General features: G+C 36.7%; 1 protein-coding gene across 1 annotated transcript; it reads right to left on the bottom strand.

Annotated features, from left to right (window-relative positions):
• Window positions 1-184: 184 nt before the first annotated feature.
• On the bottom strand, window positions 185-21,504 carry LOC125670206 (voltage-dependent calcium channel subunit alpha-2/delta-2-like). Its single transcript, XM_048905247.2, has 22 exons — window positions 21,076-21,504; window positions 13,423-13,610; window positions 12,969-13,118; window positions 12,549-12,694; window positions 11,539-11,691; window positions 11,290-11,454; window positions 11,028-11,156; window positions 10,806-10,934; window positions 8,414-8,535; window positions 8,177-8,280; window positions 7,781-8,028; window positions 7,526-7,670; window positions 7,254-7,385; window positions 7,069-7,137; window positions 5,257-5,594; window positions 4,873-5,028; window positions 4,001-4,209; window positions 3,643-3,847; window positions 3,346-3,556; window positions 1,953-2,091; window positions 877-1,039; window positions 185-546 (listed from the first exon to the last, which is right to left on the bottom strand). Exons 2-22 carry the CDS (start codon window positions 13,564-13,566, stop codon window positions 342-344), a joined length of 3,462 nt encoding a protein of 1,153 aa, XP_048761204.2. The 5' UTR covers window positions 13,567-13,610; window positions 21,076-21,504; the 3' UTR covers window positions 185-341.
• Window positions 21,505-21,552: the final 48 nt, after the last annotated feature.

Here is a 21,552-nt window from a genome sequence, read left to right as displayed (position 1 = left end):
GATCTTTCCCTTGAGATTTTTGGCTAGTATGAACAGAGCTACATCACATCTTTATTGGCTTAGTAGTTGGGTACTCACTAAATAGACACTTATTCAAGTGTTTAGAAATTTCCACACTCTCTTTCATAACTTTACCTGACATAAACATACTCTGATCTCATACAAACTTAAAACAAACATGTAAAACTTGTAAAAGGACATTTAACTTCAAAATAATACTGAGTGAGGTACAATACAAAACACATTTCTAACTATATATGTTCTTAAAAAGGTGAATATCATATTACAACTGCTTGACTCGATGTAAAATTCGATGTACAAGATTTAGTGAATTTACTCATTCAGTTATAGATAAGGTATATACAAAATAGAGTTAACAACAGCAACACGGGTGTGGAGGTCAGGGGTGTAGCTGTGGTGTATAAACACAGTAGGTCTTTGTCAGACAGCGATGGACACTTTCCCTCCTCAGCCAAAGTGCTGCTGGATTTAGACGCCTGATTACATGTACCATTAATGATACGGTATGCTCCTGAGTTCACAATGCTGCAAGGAAAAATAAAATGTCAATAAATCTACAAAATATGTACATGTATATGAATTTATGAGGCTTTAGACTTGTGTCTTTCTTTTCATTGGCTCATCTGCACAATTGTTCTGGAACATGTTCATGTAGTCACTAATTGACAGTAGTCCTTCACCTTGTACATGAAACTTTGTCTTGGGTTTTTATCCCTCTCAGCTGTAACCTTTATGGTTAGCAAAGTAGGAAAATTTAAATGTAAAATGAATTATGTGTATAATAAATTGCAATTACCCATCTCAATGGCTCCATTCTATCTGTGTTTTACTTTCATCATTACACTAGTACTGTACCTTTGTGTGATTTGGCAATTGAAATTATAAAAATGTGAAGATGGATACGAGTTCCAGTTCTCTATGATGAGAAGGTAGAGATTTGTTCTTGGCAGTGATGTTACATAATAGAATCCAGACATACAAGGTCCAGATACGTTCCCTGTTATCATTCCACTAGGACCTGGAAAATATATTGTATTAATTTAAATAAACTGAATCAAAAACATACAGCGTTACTAAAACTTTAAGTGATCTATTAAGGGGTCTTTAAATGAATGATCCATTACACTACTTAAACTGCTTTTTTGGCAATAAATTCATGTCTGGCATGTCACTCACTTAAAAATCAAATGATACAACCAAACTAAATCAAGGGCAGATTACTCAAACTTTTGGTGTACTGAGTGTGTTAATTCATTGACTATTAACAACATAATTCAGGGGTAACACAAACAGAGTATCATCTCACAGTGGAACAGAATATTAACTCAGACAGGGAGAAAAAAGCCTTACAAAAGATTGTTTGTTTTAAGTTTAATGCCAAGTTGGCAATATTTCAGCCAGAAAGAAGGAAAGGGGATGTACAAAACAATGGAGTATTTATACAATATGCCAACAATATAAGAATTCAAAGTATGGTGTACCACAAATCTTCTCTGTATTTGTTGTTATCATGGTATGTTGATAACCCCCCCCCCCCCCCCCCCCCCCCCAAATCAAAGATATTGGAGAGCATATATTGGGTTATTTTCTTTATAATGAAAATCTTAGCCTGGATTGCCCCTCAGTCCAGGGTCACAAGGTCAAAAGCCTCTGTCACTAAAATACATATTTGGTTTATGTTAGATTTTCCTATTTTCAACATGGGTTGATCTTATGAAAAGCTTGTCTGTGAGGTCACAGGGTCAAAAGGTATAGCATCTATTTCTAAAAATAGATATTGATAATACCATTTTTAAAAATATAATTATCCTGGCTTGAACTTAAGTAAAACTGTGCAAAGTCAAACTTGTCAATGATCAGAGGCATAAACACATCTTCAACTTATTTTAAATATATACTGAGTTCAGTTTGTTCTACAGCAGAATTCATACCTAGTGCTTTATCATTAGTTTTGAATTGGATGACATCTTGAATACAGCCATATTCACTGTTGAACTGTGGAATGGGACCTTTGTTTCTAATGTAATCATCTTGTTCACCAGGATTTTTTGGAATCCCATCAAGAGATAACTGCAAAGCAATGAATGATGGGGAAGTTTCAAGTTGACATCTTAACACTGTAGTCATACTTTTCTGATTTGTATAATATTGGATCTGAATAAATAATCAATGAATTACAAATATAAAGTTTAAAGTCTTTATCAACAATAAATTTAAAGGTATACTGCTTTAAAAAACTTGATTTATACTGAATAAATCAAAGATGGACAGAGGGTTATTTACTTGTAGGTAAAGCAAGTACATAGGAAGGGCAGAGGAACACTACAGGAACTTTAAATAAAGTGCACAGCTCCGGCACATGATACGCCCGTCACATATTGTTAACAGTATAGATTGCACCCATTAAAACATTTTTTTTATATCACCTTAATTAAATGTCACAGTGACCTTAAAGTAGGATGCGACACACCTTCTACCTAAGATGCATTAGTTGACCAATTTTGGTGATTCTAGGTCTAATAGTTTTCAAGTTATGAGCCGGACAAGTTTTTGCCATATATGGCCACATCTTCTTAATGAAAAGTCACAGTGACCTGGTTTTAATGTGCGACACACCTTCTACCCAAGATGTATCTACAGACAAAGTTTGATGATTCTAGGTCTTGTAGTATTTAAGTTACGGGTCGGACACGAAAAAGCTAACAGACGGACGGACAGACGGATATCTTCTTAATGAAAAGTCACAGTGACCTGGTTTTAATGTGCGACACACCTTCTATCCAAGATGTATCTACAGACAAAGTTTGATGATTCTAGGCCTTGTAGTATTTAAGTTACGGGTTGGACACGAAAAAGCTAACAGACAGACAGACGGACATGAACGCCATACCATAATACGTCCCGTCTTAAGACGGGCGTATAAAAACACAAGAGAAGCATCAGGTGACCTCTCTTGCAGCCTGTTTTGTCTTGACCAATTAAAATCATTGCAGTTGGTTGTTAAAATTTGATCATGTCTGCCAAGATTGGCGATCTGTCATACAGCCCTCCAACAGCTGAATAAAGGAAATTTTATCTCTGGCAACCAAGAAGGCACTGTGATCATGCTGGGATTGTGACTGCCCTAGAAAACTCTTAATTTCTTCAGAGCTACTAGAAAGACATTCTTGCCAATGTTGGCATGTAGCTGTTCTAGAGAAAAGGATTTTTATCTGAACTTTCATTGGTGACAGTTTACAAGTCATGACAATGATTCATACTACCATTCACCCAAATGAGTGAATATATTTTTAAAACAAAATGTTGAATTTGAATATCTGATACCTTTGGTTCTTCTGGCGTGATGTGACAAGATCCCTGAAAATCAATGCTCTCTCCTCGATCAAAAAAGCCATGCTTATAGATAAGGTCTTTCATAACCTCTCCCTCTTTGGTTCCAAGTTGGACCTGTTCGTACTTACTCTCATCTAAAGCACTGGCAATTAAAAAGTCGGGGTCCATTACAAGAAAAGCTTTGCTGTCAAACAAGTAGCACCTATCAAAATAAAGTAGTACAGATCTCAATAACATACCTACATGCATTTTAAAATGATCAAATGCTAAGTAAACTAAAATTCAAACCTTGTTTGACACTTGTTTTCTTTATTGGGACAAGTGTAGTGTTGATTGCATGATTTCAATCCATTGCTGGCCTGCATGGCCTCCATAGTTCTGTTTTGGAAATCATCATACAAGATGTCTAGTCCCGTCACTCCCTCCACACGCTCTGTAGCACAGCGGCGCTGGTCAGAATTAGGTCCTGGCGCCTCACTCACATAACATACACCTGTACAAAGAAACTGTTGAATAACTATCTGTAGGACTCAGTTTTTTATCTGTAAATATCTTTTGTGTCATTATCTGATTGCCTAGAATCACAATATAATAAAAGTTGTGCATCAGCAGCAGCAGCGCCACCACCAACAGAGAGCACACTTACGACTGATACAGTCAGTATCTACTTCACACACACAACCTCCCGGCAGAGGCTTAGAGATGTTGAAGCAGTCTTCATCTGAACGAGGTGTCATTCCCTCAAACACAGCCTGGGAGATGGTAACTATTTTGCCCACTCCTGCCGCATCCATGTAAGGTGTTGAGATTGAAGTCCTCCAAGGTGTACTGCTTGTTCTCTTGTACCAAGGTCGTCTTAAAAAGTGAAAAAGACATTCCGTTATTTAAGTGTCATCCCATACTGTGGTTTCATGGGCATCAAATTTTGTAGATACTAAATAAACAATACAATTGTGTTGATATGTAATTTCTGTGTTCTCTTTTTATGATCCAAATTTATAATGCAGTGAAACAAATATATCCAATAATAATGTAACCGCTGGTAAAAGTTTCCAGTACATGTGTAATGACAAACCAAAATGAAATCAAAATAAGAGTAACAAATCTTTAAATGCATTTATTAACAAGAAAACAATTATTTTGTTTGATTAATAATACTTGTATCTTAGTGAACAAGCGAAATCAAATGTTACAACATAAATAATCACCTCAGATGCAAAAGATCTAATCTAGCAGGGACCCACCAATGGGGTAACTGATGGACACGAAGACCAGTACATATGGGACAAAATGTAGCTAGCAAGGCCAGCCCTTTCTAAGACACACTTTATGGACCTCCTTTAATTCTTTGATTAAATAAGGAAATGATTATGAAATATAAAGTGGACGTTAACATAATGGAATATGTCCTAAGATATGACAATGCATATATTCCCAATCTATTTTACACTGCAGATTTTTAACAATCTTAAAATTACAGCAATATCCTATCACATTCATTGAATGATGTATATTTACTTTGTTGGATCATATCCTCTCTTAGATCTGTGCCCAGGATAGGTTCTAAACACTCCACTACGAAGTCCTATGTTTGTCCATTTGACTTGTGATAGTGATTCAAATTCTCTAGATTTCCATATTTCTTCTATTGGCTGTGTAATCAGTACATCAGCTCTAAAACATGTAAAATTTCACCATAAAATCGCACATACCAAAATCATTTGCAGCAATACAGAAGGTTACATTGTTATAAAATGTGTTTCCGTGCATACAAGGTTACTCAATGCACCAGTTCCTCCACAAATGCACAGTACCAAGTACTTGGTAATTCAAATATTTGTTTTGTGAGATGGTAGTTTTGATAGCTGCTGCAACAAATTTGATAAATTTATCATAAAGTACCTGACTCCTTTGTCATAAATTTGATCACCAATGCAACCAAGGTCAGTTTCATAAGAGTTCATCCAGTGGTGTGCATTGATGGTTTTCTTTGCCAGGTTATCATCATACAAGTACTGAATAGGATCACAGTGAGACATGGGGGCCAGAAAGATGGTAGAGTGTTTGTAACTGATGGTCAAGCCTGGGTATCTCTCTGTCTCATTCTCACGGATCTCTAGCTCTTCCCATGCATGAGGAAATTCTGCCTTCACCACAGGGTTCAAGTACTCTTTAAGAAGGTTGTAGTAGCTTGTGGTGTAACTTGACCTATCTATAGGTTCCTGAGAGCGACGGAATTCCTGTATCAAATAATAATAAATAAAAAAAACAATTCATTTAAAATGCGTAGTAAATGTCTTGTAAATCCAGAAATCCACGTTCTGGATCCTAACAGCTTTCTTATCCCACAAATTGCATTTTCTATTATAGTTTGGTTCATTTATCGAAGTCAACCCCCCAACCCCCCAGCTGCTGCTTGGTGTTAATTGTTGTGAGAACACTGGCCTGCAAACTCTCTGTTTATAAAAGACCTGCTATCAAAGACTCTGATATTAGTTATAGGTCAAAGGAATATAAAGGAATATAATTTTCCATATCAAAAGATTAAATGTTATCAGCAAAATACATACAGCCAAGAGTGGTAGTATTGGTTTACATGCTGCTATTTATAGACTGGACTCCAGAGTTTCATAGCGGCTATTCTCTCTATATATGCACATTTATATGTATTTTACATATAGATCAGTGTTTATTAGTTTGAATTTGATGACATCCTAAAGGAACATTCAATCAGTAACTTGAATCAAATTTACAAATGCACTAATGTGATAATTTATTTAGGATGATTAGTGTATGTGCAGCTAACGTCAGATTTAGCACGTATATGCATTCAAATTAAAACAGGAGTATTAACTGATGGCTCACCCAGGTAAATTCAAAGCCATACCAGATACATTTGTATAATTGTTTATTGGCTCACTGATGGTGCATGTGTGTGTGTCAGTCATCAGAATGCAATTATTAGCAGGGACATATAATTAATGGCATCCAATGTCAGTCATCACATCAATCGGATCACACGCTCGTCCTTTTCCGTAACCGGTAAGAAGACTCGGACGTGGATCGGCGCAAGAATTGCATCAAATCGATGCATTTCTTCGCTGGAAGCGCGACCGTGGATGAGCTTAAAAGGCCAGAACCGAATCCCTGAATAATGTGTTATGTATATTTTCACCACAGATTCAGTTTTGATATCATTAATGTCTTATTCACTCTAATACATAAACATGTAAGTGGAAATTGATAGTGGTACGATACCTTAAATGTATATAATATCTTAGATGTATTTGAAAGTTCACGTTTCATAGTGTAACGTACGACTGTGACGTCATAGTTACGTTTATGTATACGTAGCAACTCTGATGGCATCGATCCACATACGAGGTTCATTTGCGGTTACGGATATAGACGAGTAGTTACGATTGTCATCACAAGTTCTTAAGTTTCAACCGGACCAAGTTTCAGTTTTATTTGATTAAGTGTTATGTAGTTATGCTTATGCATATTGTAGTACTTAATACAACAAAGAATGTGAATATCATGAAGCATTCTTCTTTAATGTCATTGGTATAAATGGCAATATGCATCTATACACATGTAGAAGAGATCTAGGTAATTCAGATATCCGGATGCTTCACTTATCTGGATGATTGGACTGGGAACCAAAGCATCCAGATAAATAAGGCTTCACTGTATCATTTCTCTAAACAATACCTTATCTGTGTCTGTCAGTATATAGGCAAAGGAATACTCTGAATTGTTAATAGCTGCATAGAAAATTGTCTGAAATGAAAACAAAAAGAAAAATCTGTACACTCAATCAAAATTTTGCAGACCAAACTTACAGTTTTTCAAATAAACCAAAATTTCTTGATTTGTGATAACAAATTATCAATTACCTTTGTGGATTTGTCCTTTTGCTCAATCACTTTCATGTTTGTGTTTCCTTCCCTCATATCTTTCAATATCATAGGAAATTCTTCATCTGTTTCAAGTTGTGTTATTGGAATAAATATTGGATCTTCTAGCAGCTGAGAAATTTACAAAATGCATTCATTGACTCAATATAGCCATATCAAATACTGGTAAACAAATAGTATTCATGTTTAACTGGAAAGTTAGAGTAGATTTTTCATTTTCATGAATCATCTATTTCATTACATAAACTTACATTTGTGCTTGGTTTTAATTTTGGGTGATAAATTGTCTCCCCTTCTTTGTTGATTAGAAATGAATACACATTTCCCCATTGATGTTTAGTAAGAAAATTCTCTATTTGATCCAATGTAGCATCAACACCAACAACTCCAATTGTGCTAAAAATTTGACAGAATTATAATAACGAATAATTTACTTTTCTCTAAATTGGAAATTTGTATTCACGAGAAACAATGCAGAACATTTCTAAATATGTAACATGACTTACGTGCCATTACTGATGACAGGTATTGTGTAAGTGACCATGATTCCCAACCCCCAGGCATCAAGGTATGGTGATGTCCACATGGCCTTGGTGTTCAGGGCACTGGATGCCAGGAAGTCAAAGTAGTTCCTCATCTGGAAGATGAGATTCTCACCATTGTTAAGTTTCACTAGACTCCCTCTATGGCTACAGGCTAACCTTCCTGGAAACTCTTCAGCGTCCTCTTTTATCAAGTAACTAAATATCCTGGTCTGAAAAAACCAAAACAAATATCCTGGTCTGAAAAAACCAAAACAAAAAAAAACCTTCATTAATCATTCAGTTTTAATAGTGGATTTTATACAGAATTATGCCATCTATCAGCATTTCCAGTGTCCATCTCACTTGTTTTTACTTTACCTGGGGTATACTGTACTTGCTCTTTTCATCAGCTACACTCCACACCTTGGTCCAGTTATACTTACAAACAGGTCCAGGCACATAGCCACTTCTTGTATAATACCCTAATGCACAACAAAATTGAAGAATTAAACTGAACTATACAGAGTCTAACCATTTGTTTCTCTATTGTAATCCTAATTACTTTAGCACATTTATACATAATCATACAGGAACCTGTTTCTTGCTGATAATTACCTGGACCACATCTGATATTTTCTCCATCTGTGTCTTGTCCATCAGTAACAAATACAATGACAGATTGGCAACCAGTGCGAGGATTACTTCTCAGTAAGCTATAAGCAATTTCCAGACCTTTCCTTCAAAAATCAGAACACAACATTCATGTAAAACATGATCTAACATTTTTTTCACTAACAGTTAGAAGACCTATACATGTATTATTTTGACTAAATGTGATGTAGATAGAGAAGTCATACTTTTTAATGTGACATTTTTACACCCTGGTTATTTTTACCCAGACTCATTGAAAAACAATTTTGTTCCATTCTAAATTTACATAAAACCATTATCAAAGTGGGGAAGCACAACCATGTTTGGTGCTCACCCCTTTATATTAGTTATGTCAATCATTAAAATTAAACTTAACTTAACTAAAGCCCATTTTGTTATCATTATATAGCTGTTTTTCTTGAAATTTATTTATTTCTTTTTTTTTTTCCTTTATCTTATTTTTTTATTTCTTATTTCACAATTAAGGCTATGGATTTTCTTTTTAAATGACTTTTCAATGTATCAGGATTTTCACAAACATGCAATATTGAATGCGAAGATGAAATTAATTTCTGCCTGTGTTTTGACAGTTTATGCCATTTGTTTGGTCATCCAGTGCAAGAATTATGGTTTGAATGATACTAAATAAGTATCAGACCATATGTATGTCATTGAGTTGATATTCTATACTTTGGCCATCTCTGCAGCTTTGGCATACTGATAATACCTTATAGAAGAGCATACCTGCACCTGATAGATTAGAAGTAGTTTCAATTTAAGTAATTTGGTATGAAATCCACCTAATCAATTGTTTAAAACCACCCCCTCCCTCTTCTTCCTCCCCTAGAAAAGAAGTTCCACTCCCCCGAATGCTGTATTATTATTTTATTAGAAAAAAAGAAGTTAAATATATAAATTGATAATTGTTTCCTTTCACCTGTATTTACATATTGTCAAAATAGTGAAATAATTGATGATATGAAGGTTTATGGAACATCTGACTCTACTTTTGGTGTTGCCTGTTAGCATTTCAGTCAAAATAGCATATTAGGCTGATTACATTGTTCACCATCTGATAATCAATCTGCATGAAATGAAACTTGTGCAGATGCTTAATCATGATGGGATAGAAGAACCCCCCCCTCTCTCTCTCTCTCTCTCCTCCAACATTACTCAGGGTCAATATTGAACAATATGTTGAAGAATGAAATAACACACACATCCCGCCCCACCCCACCCACCCCTTCCCAATCCCCCCATAAAATTTTTTAAGTTGGGAGGGGGGATATTTTAGGTTTTTTAGGGGGTTTCTTTGTCTAATTTTAAATTTAGGCAAACTAAGTTTGTGTTATTATTATTTTCATTTATTTTGCATGTCAATTGTTTTGAACATTTGTGAGGTAAACTTCTCACCATGCCTGAATGTCTTCCTTTAGTTGAGTTATAATTATAAATGGGGGGCCCATTTTTCAAGGTGGAGCTATACCATTGGGTAACAAATAAAATTTTAAATTGCTTAAGTTCTTTTTGCCCATTCAGGATGAGGGTGAAATTAACAACAAGAGTACCGCAAACGGTACATAATACGCCCGTGAAATGCTTACATAGGGTGTTTTTCTTGTGCTATAATTTGTATAACTTTGCTTCAGGTAGTATCAGTCATCATGAGGCTGTGACAAACTTTCATATGAACAAAGGGTCTTAGCTTAAAAACCGAGATTTCCTCAAAATGGACCAAGTTCAACAACCTGTAATTTTTTCAAAAATGAAAGAAAATCAAAATCCTTCCCCAGATGCACATCTTCAATACCCATACAAACACTCCACAAAATAAGATGGTCCTCACTTGAAAACTGTGGGAGGAGTTGGGCGGACAAATTATGTACCCTCCATAGAATATTAATTTCCAAATAGACTAAGTTCAACAACCTGTAATTTTCTCAAAAATTGTAGAAAATCAAAATCTATCCCACATGCACATCTTCAGTACCTATACAAACACTCCACAAAATAAGAAGGCTCTCATTTGAAAACTGTGGGAGGAGTAGGGCAGACAAATCATATACCCTCCATATAATAATAATTTCCAAATAAAGGGGCAAAACTCCTGGAAAAAAGGCCGAAATGGATCAAAATTGCAGTATGATCTAGAGTGACCCACAAAGAAGCTACACAGCAAGTTTCAGCATGATATGTGAAAGGGAAATGAAATTATAAAGAGAAAACCCCGAACGGACGGACGGATAGACGGACGGACAGACATCGCTGTACCATTATACGTCCCGTCTAAAAACGGGCGTAAAAAATGAAATAGAGAAGAAATTTTCAAGGTATACAGCAGTAATTATCAACTTACTCTAACTCACTTGTGCCACCTGCTTTGAGTTTCTGGATCTTTTCCTTCAGGTCCTTTCTGTGAGCTATTGTGGCTGGTACCATAGTATCTTGCTGACAGCTTAAGGCAGTTGTACCATAGTAGTGAAGTCTGAAACATGTTATATATTTTATCAGCATGTTTTTTTTTAAATATAGAAAATCTTTTTTCAAACTTTTATATAAGAAGAGTAGTCCCCCTTACTTTCCAACTTCATCCCAGTGGCTAGCTCTGGCACACACTACATTGACATAGTCCTGTTTTGTTAGTGTATTAATGACAGTCTTGGCTACTCCTTTAGCAATGCTGAACTTCTCACCTTTCATTGAATAACTAAATACATAATAAGAGGAATTAACTGATAGTTAAAATAGTTAAGTGTTTAAATGAATTATTGTCCAGATAGTTCATAAATCCATACATGAAGTATGATGTTGGAAAGAGGAGACATACATAGATATCATACCTGCAGTCTAGTACAATAACAACATCCTTTGGACCACTGGTGGCTGCAATATACCAGGGACGCACCCTGGGATCGTAATCGTTGTAAAATCCTGCAAAGTTTGTGGACCACTCACGGCCTGGATAAATCCGCACGATGCCTGCCGTGGATCCAAAGTACTGCCATCTACAATAAACACCATCACCAGTTTTAAAACAATAAAATCATTAAACAGATTCAGTCTTACATATGTGTATGAATAACAAGTACCTGAGAAATTCATCATTTTTCGCATTTTCTTTAAACACTTCATCTAGCTTGGCTGTGAAATTCACAGTGTCCACTGTCATTTCTTCCATTCTAGGGACTTCATCAGCAATTTTTATAGTGGAAAACTCCTGACTCACATTCTGTTTGTAGTAGCTGTAAGGAGGAAGTTAAGGACTATTACATGTACATGTAATTCTAATTTCTCAAATTCTATAAATTTTGTTGATTTAATTGTAACCATGGTCTGATACAAGTAATGGCTAATTTAACGGGAAAGAACACATGTGAAATTGCTACACAAAGAGCACATTTGAAGTCTACATTAGTGGCCTTAACCTTTTTTAAATGGCCTTGGTTAAGGGTCATGACACACTTTCCAACCATAAACAACCTTTATCCAAAGTGTGAGTTACACAAGTACTACATGCAGTATAATTATAGTACTTTTATTTAATTCATGAGCCATAAACCCCACCATGGGGCCTGGTGAGAACCATGCAGTCAGCTGACCTAGGGGCTGTAAATTTCATGATAACTTAACCCAGTTTGTGTGCTACACATAGATGTTCAGAATAAGACAAGATACTTGAAGATTTCATGCAATTTTACCATGTGATTTCCTTCCCTTGGGCCTCAACCCATAGTTCAGGGGCCACAAGTTTCACATATTTGGTAAAGACCCCACGGTCATTATTACTATACCCTTGTGCTTGATATTCAGGAGTAAACAGCATTTTCACTATATAATCCTTATAACCCCACCCCAGATTCTGAGCGCCATGTCCATTAATTTCACAATTACCTAGATGATGAGGAATCTTCTGATATTTACAATGTGATGCATACTGTATGATACAACATCCAAGGCTAAACCCTCATAAACACTTGCTGTTCTAATTCAATAAAATTCACATTAACCACATTCCTGTTATCTTTAGAAAATGCATTCCTGTTATCTTAAGAAAATGCATACCATATTTTTTTTTTTAATAAAAATAAACAAAGCTTACGGAGCAAACTTGAGGCTGCCTGCCAGCTGCTCGGGAATATCAGAATCTCTATACTGTTTCTCTTGGAGGTCTGGCAACTTTCCTGTCCTAAAGTTCTTGTGTTTATTGAATTCCTCATATATCTCCTTTACTTTCTGTGCTAATATCTATTTGAGAAAAATAAATTAGAACTGTATTCTTAACAGATGCGTAAAAATCTGCAATAATTTATCACAAGTGAAGTATGTTTGTAAACAAGAAACCAGTATTAGTAACTGTAGAAAATTCATATCGACATATTAACTATATAATACATGTAGTACTACAGTACTAACTGACAAATCATTGTACAGAACTGAAGAATAATCATATGCATTGAAATCATACACAAAAAGTTATTCTCATTAAATTTATAAATAAACAAGCTTATGAGGGGCCCACCTCCGCTGCCCTCTTCTTCTTGTTAAAGTATTCTCCAAGCTCCTGTTTCACTTTTTCTACATTGTCTCCGCCATCTTTTCTTTCAAATGTGTAGTTTGCCTTGTCTAGATACGCCTGGGAAAAGTCCTTTTTTATTCCATCACTGGCTAACTTTAATAGATCAGCAATTATACATATATATGTATTACAAGGTATCATAGTAATCACATACTGGTGTATGATAATTACAATATCACAAAAAGATACAAAGTCATAAATTCACTAGAATGTATGATGATTTTCTAAAAATTGTTTGAATTCTACTAAAAATAGTTGTAAACAATCACATTCCCATAAAATATGTTCTATTGTTTTCTCCTCAGAGTGATGTATGATGATATCAATTAGGAAATTCCAAAATGATATAAAAACAGATTTGTAGAACATTAAAAGTCATGATTATAAATATATGTACCTGTAAAATGTAATTCTGTATCAACACTGCCCAGTTAAGTACATCACCTTCCAGAGATCCATGAGTACTTTGCTCATACTCATCCCATGGGTATTCCCCTCTTGTGTGGACTAGTGCTATCTGTAGGATCAGTAGCCACCTCATGTCCTAGATCCAGCTTCCAGAATCCTCAAGACCACAAAACATTCCTTTACAAAATGAAGAAATATTGTATATGAATGCAAAAGCCACAAGCATAGACAGTTGAGAATCTAATGGTTAATACCATGTGTATTCATGTTTTACACATGTAACAACGCAATGGGCCAGACCAGTTTTCTTTTTTAAAGTTTAAACTTTATTCCTTTTACGACAATCAAATGCTTCTTGTTGGCTCAGATATTGGTATGAAAGGGTTATTGATGTGGAAGGAAACCAGAGTACCCACCAATCAGAGTGGTTGACCTTCCCTCTCACAAACCACCACTGTTGATCCTGAGTATTAAACATGGATTGCAGTGATGAGAAGTGTGTTAACCACTATGCTACCCAGGCACCCAAGACAACAGTTTTGAACCTGGGACCTCTGAATCTTTATTCAGGTGCTCTACCCACAAAGCTATCTGGCCACCAGCAGGCAAAGTAGCATTCTCTACCCAGAGTTCTGTGCACTTCAGGCACCATGCCTTTGTCAATGGCTTTTTACAGAATTCTTGTAAAATTTCTAATATGCATCATTTATATTTGGGCCTCCGTGGCCGAGTGGTTAGAGCATTGCGCTCAAAATCACACGGCCTCTCACCTCTGTCGGCGTGGGTTCGAATCCCGCTCATGCCGGTAAGTGAGAAAGTTTCCCAGTTTACTTTCGGAAGGTCGGTGGTCTCTTCCCAGGTACATTGTATCTGGGTTCTCTCTTCCACCAATAAAAACTGGGCGCCATCATATAACTAAAAAATTGTTGAGTGTGGCAGAAAACATCAAAACAAATCAAATCATTTATATTTTGGACTAAATATTTAGTCATATTCATGCAGCCCAGGGGCTACATGAACAAGAATGGCAAGAGATTTGCAGACCTATGCTCCCTTAACCAGCTTGTAATAGGAGGAAGCATCTTCCCTCAAAAACGGATTCACAAGGCCAAATGGAGATCCCCTGACCATGTTACAGAGAATCAGATCGACCATATTTGCATCAACAAGAAATTTCGAAGAGCATGGAGAGATGTCAGGGTGATGAGAGGAGCAGACATTTCATCAGACCACCATCTTCTGATGACAGCAGTAAGACTACGCCTCAAGAAGTTTAACAACACGACAAACATGAGGACAAGGTACAACGTGAGTGTCCTCAAAACAAAGGAAGTGAGGACAGCATTCCACCTCAGCCTGTCCAACAGATTCCAGCCGCTACAAGACCAGCTAGAAAACAATTATACCAACATCGAGACCCAATGGCAGCACATCAAGAAAGTGTGGCGAGACACATGTGAAGAAGTCCTCGGCAGAAGAAAGGCTCAACATAAAGAGTGGATATGTCTTGATACTATGAGGAAACTGGATGTGAGGAAGGAAAAGAAAGCAGCACTGAACACAAGCCTGACAAGAGCAGCAAAGGCAAAGGCTCAAGAGGACTACACAGCCACAGATAAAGAAGTCAAGAAAAGCATCAGGAAAGATAAACGGGATCACATTGACAACTTGGCCAAGCAAGCTGAAGAAGCAGCGGGACAGGGAAACTTGAGAGAACTGTCACAAAGAAGCTCTCCAACAAGTTCCAGCAGACAGACAAGCCAGTGAAGGACAAAAACGGGAATCCTCTCACAACAACAGAAGAACAATTGAAGAGATGGGTGGAACACTTTGGAGAGCTATTAAATAGACCATCACCAGATACGCCTCCAGACATACAACCAGCCAATACAGACCTCCCGATCGACTGCGACAAGCCAACAAAGACAGAGATCAGGAGAGCAATTACCACACTTAAGAATGGAAAAGTGGCAAGGCCTGACGAGATACCAGCAGAAGCCATCAAAGCTGATCCAGAGACAGCTGTTAACATCTTGCACAACCTCTTCAAGAAGATCTGGGAGGAAGAGAACATCCCAGAGGAATGGAAAGAAGGCATCTTCATTAAGCTACCAAAGAAGGGAGATCTGAGGGACTGCAGTAACTACCGGGGAATTATGCTCCTGTCAGTGCCTGGCAAGGTCCTCAACAGGATCCTTATCAAGAGGATGAAAGAGGCAGTGGACACAAAGCTCCGTGACCAGCAGGCTGGTTTTAGACGCAACAGATCATGTGCTGACCAGATAGCCAGTCTGCGCATCATCATTGAACAATCACTGGAATGGAAGTCACCCCTCTATATCAACTTCATCAACTACGAGAAAGCATTCGACAGCATGGACCATGAGACACTGTGGAAGATACTGAGACACTATGGAGTACCCGAGAAGCTCGACTCCCTGATTCGTAACACCTACCAAGGCATGACATGCAGGGTTGCTCATGCTGGCCAGATGTCGGAGAGTTTTGAGGTCAAGACAGGAGTTCGACAAGGATGTTTGCTGTTACCATTTCTCTTCCTCTTGGTTATTGACTGGTTCATGAGGACTACCACATCAGGCAGAACAATGGTATACAGTGGACACTCCTGATGCAACTCGACGATCTCGACTTTGCCGATGACCTGGCTCTCCTTTCGCACAACCATAGTCAGATGCAGGACAAAACAACTCACCTTGTAACATCATCAGCAGGAACGGGACTCAAGATCAATTTAAAGGAAACAGAATTGATGAAGATCAACACCACTGTCCAATTACCAGTCACAGTTGGTGGTGAGCCCATCAAAGGAGTTGAGTCTTTCATCTACCTGGAGAGTGTGATGGACAGACAGGGTGGCATAGACCACAACTTTAAGTCAAGAATAGGCAAGGCACGAGCAGCGTTTACCATGCTAAAGAACATATGGGCCTCAAAGAACATCCGCATTACTACCAAACTGCGGATCCTCAACTCCAATGTTAAGTCCGTCTTACTGTAGGGAGCAGAGACATGGAGAACGACTAAAACAACCCTGCAGAAGATCCAGACATTTTACAACACCTGTCTCAGGTGCATCTTCAACATCCGATGGCCTGAAAAGATCACAAATGAAGAACTATGGAAGAGAGCAGGGCAGGAACCTTTAGACATACAAATCAGACATAGGAAATGGGGCTGGATTGGACACACCCTAAGGAAGCCACCTTCCAGCACCACACGCAAGGCCCTGACCTAGAACCCGCAGGGCAAGAGAAAGAGGGGACGTCCAAGAAACACCTGGAGGTGTGACTCAGAGGCAGAACCAAAAGCACAGGACATGACCTGGCACGACGCAGCAAAAGCAGTTCAGAATCGTGTTCATTGGAGGACCATCGTCGATGGCTTTTGTTCCTCATGGAACGACAGGCCTAAGTAAGTAATTTAGTCATATTATGAAATGCTTTTGACTGCAATTAAATTTTTGTTTACTGTAAATTGATTAAAACCACCATTTTCTGACCCTGAATTTTCAACTATTTCGTGTTAGTTACACATATGAATACAAGATATTCATGTGGTGGAAATATCATGTAAGCATAAAATTAAAAATATTTAAAGAGGTTCTAAAATACAATAAAACTTTGAAAATATGAGATAAACAGCTGGATGCTTTATGTTTTCTATTAAATGGTAAAGATGTGCTTATGAATGTGCCAGAGAGCAATGACAAGAGCCTGGTTTATCACATTATGGCAGACTTTTAAAGGAAGAGAAAAAAAAGATGACTGTTTATTATGTGATAAATTGTCACGTGATGCAGGAACGATATTCCAAGCATTGAAAGAGGTGTAAGTGAGGCTTGTATAATGCGCCTCTGGTGAGAGAATGTCAAACTAGTTGTATCTTCAGTTCCAGGGGCAGTTCACAGTAAGTGTAGTCAAAACGACCCAGACTAAAATGGTCCAATTCCACTACTAAATGGCCCATATTACTTTTTTAATATTGTTTTTCCACCCTCTTAATCATGATTGTCAAACTGACCCAGCCGAACCCCCCAACCCTATTTTATTTATGATAGTCAAAATGGCCTAATTGTAAACAACTGTTTTCTTTTTCAAATAACTGTGACACTTATTACATGCTGAGAAGAATATCTTAGGGACAATAAGTGAAAGATGTTTACACATTTGTCATATGTCATACTACCTCCTACTTCTATATCTATTGATATTTTTAAAATTATAATGAAAAAAAATTAAAAATCAGGAATATATTGATATATTACAATATATTCAGATTTTGTGCCTAATCTTTTTGTAAAATTTTACATAACAATAACATAATTCAAACCAAACCACACAGATGCCTCATGACAAGCTTTCTTTTGGTACCAAGACTTTTGACCTATTGACCTTGAACTTTGACCTACTTTTTAAAATCTTTAACCTTGGCTATTTCTTTTTCAAGAAGGATAGGGCTTTGATATTTCAAATATATATGCCACATAACAAGACCTCTCTTTTCACAGTGGCAAATCACATTATTTTGGCATAACCTGGAAAAATTACGATGAAAATCAACACAGGGGAAAATTCAAACAAACAAGTAACACCCTTATCAATAACAAAGTGTCACATAACTTACATCAACATTTGAAGGATTTTCTCAGGAACAAATCTATATTAAAATGGTAGCTCTACGTGTGATAGAAGCAGAGAACAATGACACAGTTTTTTGGCAGTTGGAAAGTTTTTAACTGATAACAAAAAACTGTGTCAATGTTCTCTGCTTCTAGTGAAAATCCTTCAAATGTTGATATAAGTTATGTGACAATTTGTTATTGATATTCATTTGAATTTTACCCTGCATTGACTTTTGTTGTAATCTTTCTGGGCAATAGGTCATGCCAAAGTCACGTGATTCGCCACCATGCTTTTGATAACAAGATATTTGACCTTGGACTGACCTTCTTTTCAAAAACTTTAACCTTGATTATATCTCATGGCAAGGCCTTTAATTTAGTACCATGACTTTTGACCTTGTGACCTTGTACTTTGACCTAGTTTTCTTAAACTTTAACCTTGGCTACATCTTTTGAACTAAGGGCGAGAAGGCTTATTTCACATATTATAAAAAGCCTCATGACCAGATATTTCTTTTGGTACCAAGGTCTTTGACTTAGTGACCTTGAAACTTTTACCTACTTTTCCAAATTTTTACCTTGACTACTAAGTACATCTTCTGAACCAAGGGGAATAGGTCTTTGAAATTTCACATAAATATAGATGCCTCATGACCAGACTTTCATATGCTACCAAAACTTTTGACCTTGAACTTTGACCTACTTTTCAAAAACCGTAGCCTTTTAAACCAAACGGGATATGTTTAAGTAAAGTCACACTTCCTTGCAATTCATGTTGTCTTCTGACAACTCTTGTTAAAAAACCATGTTCAAAAATGTCTGAAAACATTCATTAAGATACATTCATTTATTTTAGGGGCCTCCGTGGCCAAGTGGTTAGAGCATTGTGCTCAAAATCACATGGTCTCTCACCTCTGGTCGGCGTGGGTTCGAATCCCGCTTGCGCCGGTAAGTGAGAAAGTTTTCCAGTTTACTTTCGGTAAGTGAGAAAGTTTCCCAGTTTACTTTCGGAAGGTCGGTGGTCTCTATTGTATCTGGGTTCTCTCTTCCACCAACAAAAACTGGGCGCCACTATATAACTGAAAAATTGTTGAATGTGGCGAAAAATATCAAAACAGTCAATCATTTATTTTGTCAGAACTCAGTAGTTTTAGGGGGCTTTATTCCTCTCGGTCCCCAGCAGGGCTTTGCCCTGGACCCATGAGTGCTTCAAGACAGCCCCAAGACTTTTTTTTTTGGATCTGCACTGTGTTCCTGGTCACTCATATGAGATTTAAATGTTTAATTTTATGGGTTTTTTTTTCTTTATCAAATACTGGTATGTAACTATTGATTGATCTGTCTATTTGTACACGATTGTTTTATAGTCACTAAAAGTGACTTGAACTTTCACAAATAAGAACAATATTCAAAAGAATAAATGAAAATGGATTACTAGAAGCCTATAGCTAGCCATATCAAACATGATAATCTGTTGATTATTTACACACTTCTTTTTCCAACCGTACGAGAACACAATGCCCTTAACACAGTGGTGGATTTAAGGGGAAGGGGATGAACTACACCCCCTCTACATTTTTATAACTTAAGGTAAATCATGGTTTCTTGTGTAGATAAAAAATAAAATAAAAGATGAAAGAAGCAATTATTTTTCCATTCTGAAAGAAATGACAAGATCTTCCAAAAAACATTTGTATTTGTGTAATTTTATTAATTTCATCTCACCTCATAAAAAATTACAGAAAATAGTATCAATTACTACATAAGAGACATTTTTCAAACCCTATAAAAATTAGGAGCTTCTGGAGGCTTTGCCAGCCTGAGCCCCTAACACTGGGCAGCCCCAGACCCCCTGCTTCATGAAGAAGTTACACCCCCAACTTCAATTCCTGGATCCACCTGTCTAGTGTATATATACTAGCTGCCTTACTGTTACAGACTCACACAGGTGCTGGTAGATCTCCAAGTGTGTTTTATTTAAAGTTTATTATTTTACAAAATTGTACAAGTAAATATAAACCTTTATTATATACCCATCAATGTATCGTTCTTTGATACTGTGGATTTCACAGCGTGTGATCCGGTTTTCCGGATCACCACACTGTGGTTTTCTGATTCCGTATCAGTATCCTCTGAAACTGATGCCGTCACAATGCATCAACGCAACGTTATTTGTGGAAAATATTGACCTCGTCACAAACGAAACTGCGTACACAAAACATAATTTCATGGTATGTCTGTTTTTTATAATTTGGATTACATTTATTATCTTATAAATGTGGATTTAAAATGCATAATAGGGTATATAATAAATTTATCATTACTACAGTAACCTGATCCGAAGAGTTGGATCATCACGTCTTGTTGACAGGCGCGGATCATCAGATCAAACTCAACGCTTTACGTCTCGTGTGATCTGATGATCTGCGCCTGTCAACTCGACGTGATCCGACTCTTCGGATCAAGTTACTGTAGTAATAATATATATGTATCACACAATTTGTGATCCTTAAGACTCAAGGTGTGTTCACACATAAATTACATGACTAATTAATATAAGTTAAAGAACAATAGACTTGTATGAAATTATGATTTGGTAGTAACTTTGTACCTGATATTCATATATGGCAAGAAATAAGGACTCCATTTTTAGGTGATACTTTTGTACCCAATTAAGGTTTTGCCATATTTACTGATATTTACCTGCATACTACCAAAATAAATTATTTTTAAAGACTGCATGAGCTCTTACTCGTGAAAATCAACGTGTGGTCAAGTATTTTGAAGAAAAAAGTGTATCATCTATAATTATAAAATTAAAATCAATGTGAAAAATATAATAAATCTAAATGTGGGTATGAATACATATAAATATAAGTGTCTAAGACATGTTTAAACTCTAAACTCAAATAACATTCTTCAATACTTGGGACTGGATCATAAATCACATCAAACATGTCACTGTACAATGAATTTCATCTTAAATACGTTTGACTTTACCGTTATCCTAGGGTGTTGTAGGTTCCATTCACGGACAAGCTTAGAATCGAGTGACTTCTGGGAAACTTGAAATCTGTCAATATTTGCCAATACAGAACCCTCCAGTCCTGCAATATTTATCGACCCATCTTCTAGTAGTGGTATATTGATTTCTGTCATGCTTTTAAGAACGCGGGGCTACAGCGATGCTTATGGTTGTGTGAATAACCAAATCCCTTGCGCTAAACCAATGGCTTTAAATTAAAGATTTTAGGCCTGGAACTCCACTGCTCTAAGTCTAACATGCCTATTTTGCGGGTGCAGACGATGCATTTTCCCAATGATAATTTCAAAAAATGATAAACGGTTACGAAATTAAATATTCTGTGCAGTAATCATTCCAAATTTTTATCGCTTGATTTTAAAATCTATTAATTTGAAAGTATAAAAGGCCTATGACTATGCGTTGTTAGTTTCGTCCGTAAATATACCTCGAGT

The sequence above is a fragment of the Ostrea edulis genome, chromosome 4 (assembly GCF_947568905.1).
Source record: "Ostrea edulis chromosome 4, xbOstEdul1.1, whole genome shotgun sequence".
Classification (NCBI taxonomy): domain Eukaryota; kingdom Metazoa; phylum Mollusca; class Bivalvia; order Ostreida; family Ostreidae; genus Ostrea; species Ostrea edulis.
The sequence above is the reverse complement of the archived record's forward strand: the minus strand, read 5'-3'. Positions and strand labels throughout refer to the sequence as shown.

Bases quoted from the DNA above. Each gene is read 5' to 3' on its own strand.
- LOC125670206 (XM_048905247.2), bottom strand. From the start codon at position 13,566: ATGAGGTGGCTACTGATCCTACAGATAGCACTAGTCCACACAAGAGGG. The intron at 8,029-8,176 runs GTAAAGTAAAAA...TGGTTTTTTCAG, and splicing joins GCAAGTACAGTATACCCCAG to ACCAGGATATTTAGTTACTT. The intron at 4,210-4,872 runs GTAAATATACAT...TCACTTTTTAAG, and splicing joins AGAGGATATGATCCAACAAA to ACGACCTTGGTACAAGAGAA.